We start from the raw sequence: 7,053 nt of genomic DNA, 5'->3' as shown, positions 1-7,053 counted from the left end.
AAAAAAAAAACAGGAGAAGGAGTGTAAAAAACCTGACGCGGGGGGGGGGAGAGAACCACAATAGAGAAATAGAACAAAAAAGAAAGACAAAAAACAAAAGAAGGATCAAAACAGTCACAGGAAGCCCTCTACCGGTATGGACGAGGAATCTGTATCCAGAGAACACATAAACCCAATGAACCCAAACACGTTAGGATGATCCCCATCAACCAAACCATTGGACGTTGATCCACTTGGGATGAAGAAGTTGCACACGTGGACACAAACCCCGTATGATGTCAAACCCGTCCCCAGGAGCGCATTAACCCGTTGGGAGTTGAACACGCTGGACCCAAACCCGTTGGACGTCAAACCCGTCCCAGGAGCGCATTAACCCGTTGGACGTCGAACCCGTTGGATGAACCCATCAACCCGTTGGACGTCGAACCGGTTGGATGAACCCATCAACCCGTTGGACGTCAAACCCGTTGGATGAGGAAGTCGAACACGCTGGACCCAAACCCGTTGGATGTCGAACCCGTCCAAGGAGCGCATTAACCCATTGGACCCGAACCCGTTGGATGAACCCATCAACCCGTTGGACGTCGAACCGGTTGGATGAGGAAGTCGAACACGCTGGACCCAACCCGTTGGACGTCAAACCCGTTGGACGTCAAACCCGTTGGATGAGGAAGTCGAACACGCTGGACACAAACCCGTTGAACGTCAAACCCGTTGGACGTCAAACCCGTCCCAGGAGCGCATTAACCCGTTGGGAGTTGAACACGCTGGACGATTATATCAGAAGGTAGAGGGGGGGAAGATCGAGTCAGGGGCATAGAGGTCAAATGACATCACAGGTGAGAGGCAGATGTTGACGAGCACCACATAGAGATAAAAGATATATGCATATATAAAGATCGATGAAGCAAGAGGAAAAGGAGCAAAAAGAAAGAGGTAAAAGAGATATAATATAGCTAGATCAGGTTCAAAAATATTGGAGTTTTAAAGAGCATTATCCCATACAATAATAGGTGAGGGTTAGGGTTACAAAGAGTGAGAGTAGAGGCTGGGGGGTTGGATGAACGCATTAACCCGTTGGATGTTTGAAGGCGTTGAACATCAAAGCAGTTGGAAGTCAAAGCCGACGTTGAAACGATTGGAAGTCGAACCGGTTGAACAAACGCGTTAACCCGTTGGACCCAAACCAGTGGGATGAAAGCATTTAAAAGTCAAACGCGCTGGACATGCCGGTTGAAGGTAATAGGGTTAGGGTTAAACAGAATATGATGGAGAGGATCGTATATACCGGTTGGGGCACGCCGGTTGAATATCGTGTTGGATATAGGGGTTTGCGTCCGGGAAATACGTCACGGAAACGGAAGCGGAAACGGAAACGGAATCCCCAGGGTTTTAGGGTTGGGGTTAAACAGAATATGATGGAGAGGATCGTATATACCGGTTGGGGCACGCCGGTTGAATATCGTGTTGGATATAGGGGTTTGCGTCCGGGAAATACGTCACGGAAACGGAGGCGGAAACCCCAGGTTTTCAGGGTTAGGGTTTCTAGTACCACATTGACAGGCTAAGACCAACACCACAGATATAGAAACATCTACATATTTTAGTATGAGGTGATAGAGCAGCCTCTGGGCATTAAACTGATATATTCCATATTCCCATAGTCCATGTAGTGGTGGAGATATTGTGGTTTAAACAATGGAGGGTTCTATGGGACGATAATACCGTATTAGGTTAGCGTATATTTTCTACAGCAGCGCTAACCTGTTACAGTATTATCGTCCCAAAGTCCCGGTCAGCGCAAGGAGTGGTTAGATGTGGATGAAATCATGCATGCTGGCTCTCTACCAAACATATTCAATGCTATCTAAGTTGCAGGTCAGTGGAATAGAAATTACGTTGTCAATCAAGGATGCAATTCTCTAGGGTTATTGCTAGGGTTGTTGCTAGGGTTATTAGGGTTATTTCTAGGGTTATTATTAGGGTAGCTAGGTTTCTAACATCTTTTATCTCCTTATCTCTTTTAACTTCTCCAAAGGCTACAGTACCTTAAGCTTAATTAATAAGATGGCTATTGGTCAAGTAGCTTTGGAAGCAGTTATAAGCAAGATTAATTCTAAGTTCTATCTACCTCTATCGCAGGAGATCCCCAACGGTGCTCTAAATATATATATTTATCCCGATCGTGGATTATGCCGTGTTGGAAACCTTGCCCCCTTTGGATACGTTGGATATATCTGGCGGCCTTAGTATATATCCTCTATATATCCCCCTAACCACCTCGGCCAAAAAACCAAACACTATGATACCGACCGGCATCATAGGCGCCCACACCTATGTATATAGTTAAATCCCCGGGGCATGCCGGCGCATGGGCCGTGGCATGACAGAGGTGATGGAACGATGTGAGGGCATAACGATATATATATATGAAGCTGTTGAACATAGGAGTGATTGATATAAGACTATTCACTGGCCCTGTGAAGATATGGGGTCCAGTGAGGTTATATACACTGCGTGGTTCTGGGTGCTGAGTTAGCCCTGTATCTTCATACCAGTGGGTCATAGAATGAACGTTGTTTTGTATTAAAACTAACTAGCCGAGCAACAACTAAATAAGATTGGGGAGCACGTGATCTAGGGTAGCCGTAGTATCCACCTACAATCGGTTCCAGAGACCCCCTTAATCTTGAACCTCTCTGCATGCCTTACTATATAGGCTCCAACACGTGTAGCTATATGAGGATTTGGGCCTCACACTGTTATATTCTACACTGCATAGTGCTAATCTAGATACCTCAAAGATTAAGAACAACTAGGTAGAGGGTGAGGAGAGCTTATCATCAAGTTGTTGATAGATCGAATCGCACAAGGTATAATACTATAGAATGAAATAGTAATAATCGGGTCAGATTTTCTATCACAGAGTATTAAATAAAATGAAGTACAGAACAGTATCATCACCATGGAGGCCAAGAGAATTAATTCTCCAACCGAAAGTGCAACAGGTTCAGCGTTTTAGTTGCTTTATAATGGCTGTGTATGTCTCCACTACCCTCTTCTCCTTGGGACCTAGATGGATCTTTTCGAAATTTGGTGGCAGGATCTTATTTGCTCTGAAAGTATACCATTAGCATCATATTAAGTGAGAAGGAAAGTAGAGAAGAGAAGCAGTTTATCATACATACTTTTCATAGCGCACCTTCATGTTTCGGATCTTGTCCTTCAGATCAACATTACTACGGTCCTGTAGAACTGCACCATCTGAATGTTCCTTATCCATCAGCTGCAGGATCCTCCATTTTGGCCCATACTCGACAAATAGCTGGAGAAGACGTCTCTCCTCCTCCTCAGACCACATGCGTCGGGGCGGCAGTGGGCTACCATCACGGCGAGTGGTGGCTGGCCTCCGCAGCTGGGTTGCCCTGGGGGGAAGAGATGGTGGAGGTGCTGGTGATGAGTGCAGCTGCTCTGAGGATAAGAGCGGGTCAACACTCTGCTGATGAGACGGCAAATCCAATGAATGTGAGGGTTCTGATGATGATGATGATGATGCTGACTGCATAGAGATATGGTGATCTTTATCCTTGAGGGGTAATGGCTGTTCTGGGGCGTGGTCATCTTCACTATAGAATGACTCGGAGTAGGGCTGGAATAATAATGAAGAAGAACCATCCTCATCATTTAAAGATCCAGTGGGATTGGAGAATGCCGTCTGCTGTCTATGGCCCTGCCTATGGCCCTGCCTATGGCCCTGCCTATGGCCCTGTCTAGTCCACTGGGGAGTATCCCTATTGACTCTGACTGACTCTGGAGGAGCCCGGCCATGATGCCTCCATGATCTTTTGATCTTTGAAGAGTCATCTTCAATCAAGGAGCTCAAGGGTCGCTCTCGCTTCCGTGATCCAGCATGGTGTTGCATTTCTACATGGTGGCTTAGCCAGGAGTCAGAGATGGAGAGCCAGCAGGGTGAAACCCACATCAGATTCAACAGCACATGCAGTCTCAGAATGGCCAGAAGTGTGAGCAAGAGCACAGACAACAACATAAATGAAAGCATCACCAAGAATGAGGCTTCAACTATACTCTAGTGTGTGGTCCGACGCGCCCCCGTCCGATCTTCTCCGTCCCTGATTGGCCGCCCGTGCGTGCTCCCGCTCCCGCCTCCGCGTGCCCGCAGTGGCCCGGTCGCGGTCGAGCTCCCTCTTCCCTTCCCTTCTGCGGCAGCCAGCCACCCCATTACTTCAAACTTTGCATGTAGGCCGTAGTGGATATGGAATACAACATATCCAAATCAAAAGCGATAATTCCGCCGGGAAGGGGTTAAATTGTGGTGTCAAAGTCAATGAGTTGAGGTGCGATGTTTGATGGGGTAAGCCACCAACCCAACCAGACCCAACTATATATATATATTTTCACCCAGGCAACAGAGCGGTGCAAAGCGGTGCAAGATCAACAAAGTAAATAAAAATAGCAAAACATATAAGAAAACTGAAAGGCTTCATGCTGGAGTGATTTTAAACACAGAAAAACAAACATTCACACCAGATCAGATCTGTCAAGTTTCACACAAAGACACTGAATGAAGGAAATATATATATATTCAATGCACAAGACAGACCAAGCATCGACATGGAACATCAATTATTTGTCCACTGTGAATCATACCTCATTATCATATGCCGCCGGTGCAAGCACGCTGTGTGGCCAACCGAGATTGAACGGCATCTGAAAGGCAAGGCCCATCAGCTAAAGCATGCGGTGGTTCAGCAGATAAAGGAGAACATTGAACAGTGGGACAATGTGGCTCGAGATACTACACAGTTAACACTGCCCACATACTACACAGTTAACACTATCCAACAGGTGGGGGTGGAATGGACGTCCATTCCATTCAGGGTTAGAAAACCGACCAATCAGAGCAGGGCAGATTGGACGTACATTCCATTTGGTTTCAGACGTTGAACGTCTAATCAACCACGGAGTCAATTGACTTCAAACTTTGCATGTAGGCCGTAGTGGATATGAAATACAACATATCCAAATCAAAAGCGATAATTCCGCCGGGAAGGGGTTACATTGTGGTGTCAAAGTCAATGAGTTGAGGTGCGATGTTTGATGGGGTAAGCCATCAACCCAACCAGACCCAACTAAATATCTATATTTTCACCCCAGGCAACGGAGCGGCGCAAAGCGGTGCAAGATCAACAAAGTAAATTAAAATAGCAAAATATATAAAAAAAATGAAAGGCTTCATTCTGGAGTGATTTTAAGCACAGAAAAACAAACATTAGTCGAACACGCTGGACCCAAAGCCGTTGGACGTCAAACCCGTCCAAGGAGCCCATTCACCCATTGGACCCGAACCCGTTGGATGAACCCATCAACCTGTTGGAAGTCGAGCACGCTGGACGATTATATCAGAAGGTAGAGGGGGGGGTTCAAAAATATTGGAGTTTTAAAGAGCATTATCCCATACAATAATGGGCCAGGGTTAGGGTTACAAAGAGTGAGGGTAGAGGCTGGGGGGGAGGATGAGGTGGTCAGAGTCAGGGTTAGAGTGAGGGGTGTTCAGGGGTCGAACCCGTTGAACGAACCCGTCAACCCGTTGGACCCAAACCAGTGGGATGAAACCATTTAAAAGTCAAACCCGCTGGACATGCCCGTTGAAGGTTATAGGGTTAGGGTTAAACTATCCAAGTTCTACATAGTGCGTGGTCCGACGCGCCCCGGTCCGATTTTCTCCGTCCCTGATTGGCCGCCCGTGCGTGCTCCCGCTCCCGCCTCCGCGTGCCCGCAGTGGGGCCCGGTCACAGTCGAGCTCCCTCTTCCTCTTCCCTTCTCATATCTCATGGCACAGATGCTGGTGGTACAGCAGGCAGTTCAGATGGCCGAGGATGAGCAGGTGGAGCACCCTGCAGATGCGCTGGATGCCATGCGTGAACGCTTCCTCCTCCCAGGAGTGGCTGCCCCCTTTGGCTGGGTGACCCGGCTGCGGACATTCGGCAAGCGAGTGCAGAACACCACCACAAGTCTAGGGTATGTCTGCTGGAGCGATGACCAGCAGACTCTAAGCTATAGAGAGCTGCATCTAAGCATAGCAGGGCTCCGGCGCTTCGTGCGCACGCAGGTGGAGCTGACACAGCACAAGCTTGAGCAGCTCTTTCTTGTTCATGAAGAGGAAGCACGGGAGGTGGTAGTGCCACGCCTGGCACTGGCCCAGCTGGCGGACAGCCCTACAAACAATCAGCGCGGCTGGAACTTCCTTCAAGCACCGCAGAACTGCAAGGCCCTTCCAACCACAGGGGAGCGATGGCTGCTGGACCGAGTCCTCACAACAGACAGGCTCCGGGCAGAGTGGGTAGCTGTACGGCCATCTGATCATCAGGTGGTCTGGGACACAGCAGTGGTAGATGACTATCTGCAGCAGGTGGATGGATTTCTTGAGCAGCTGCTTCTTGTGGTTCATCTCACTGGGGGCCAGCCTGCGCGGGCCACAGAGCTGCTCAGCATACGGCACAGTAACACAGTCTGCGGCCGCCACCGCAGCATTTTTATTGAACATGGGCTGGTGAGCATGGTGACAACCTATCACAAAGGATACAGCATGACCAACTCCACAAAGATCATCCACCGCTATCTGCCAGCAGAGGTCAGTGAGCTGGTGGTTCGCGCGGGCGGTCCAGCGGCTTGCATATGGAGACAGTGATAGCCAAGGGGGGCTGCGGTCACCATTTCTCTGGCCGCGGGGGCATGGACCGTGGGACAGCAGCCGGCTGCGGGTGGTGCTTCAGCGCGAGGCAAAGACACACCTCCAGACCAAGCTCAATGTAATCCCTTGGCGGCATGCCGCCATTGCCATCTCGCGTATGCACCTGTCCTGTGGAGGGTTCAAGCGGGAATATGAGGCAGATGATGCGGCAGTAGACCAGCAGGCAGGCCATGGATCCTGGGCTGCAGGTACAGTATATGCGCGGGGGCTGCAGGAGGCACCAGGCCACATTGAGGCACGGCGTCTGCGGTACCAGGCTGTCAACCGGGAGTGGGCATGAA

General features: G+C 49.2%; 2 protein-coding genes across 2 annotated transcripts; one reads left to right on the top strand and one right to left on the bottom strand.

Annotated features, from left to right (window-relative positions):
• Positions 1–3,010: 3,010 nt before the first annotated feature.
• On the bottom strand, positions 3,011–4,240 carry HCAG_01409 (predicted protein; the record flags this gene model as incomplete). The annotated part of the gene is made up of 3 exons (XM_001544312.1): positions 3,011–3,116; positions 3,189–3,924; positions 4,105–4,240. The coding sequence occupies 3 exons, from the start codon at positions 4,238–4,240 to the stop codon at positions 3,011–3,013; spliced, it is 978 nt and encodes a 325-aa protein (XP_001544362.1).
• A 1,419-nt stretch (positions 4,241–5,659) lies between these two features.
• Positions 5,660–7,052, top strand: HCAG_01408 (predicted protein; the record flags this gene model as incomplete). Its single annotated transcript, XM_001544311.1, has 2 exons — positions 5,660–6,571; positions 6,648–7,052. The coding sequence occupies 2 exons, from the start codon at positions 5,660–5,662 to the stop codon at positions 7,050–7,052; spliced, it is 1,317 nt and encodes a 438-aa protein (XP_001544361.1).
• Position 7,053: the final 1 nt, after the last annotated feature.

The sequence above is a fragment of the Histoplasma capsulatum genome, genomic scaffold, assembly GCF_000149585.1.
Source record: "Histoplasma capsulatum NAm1 scaffold_1 genomic scaffold, whole genome shotgun sequence".
In the NCBI taxonomy this organism is placed as follows: domain Eukaryota; kingdom Fungi; phylum Ascomycota; class Eurotiomycetes; order Onygenales; family Ajellomycetaceae; genus Histoplasma; species Histoplasma mississippiense.
Note: the sequence above shows the minus strand (reverse complement) of the source record. Positions and strands in the feature narration are given on the sequence as shown.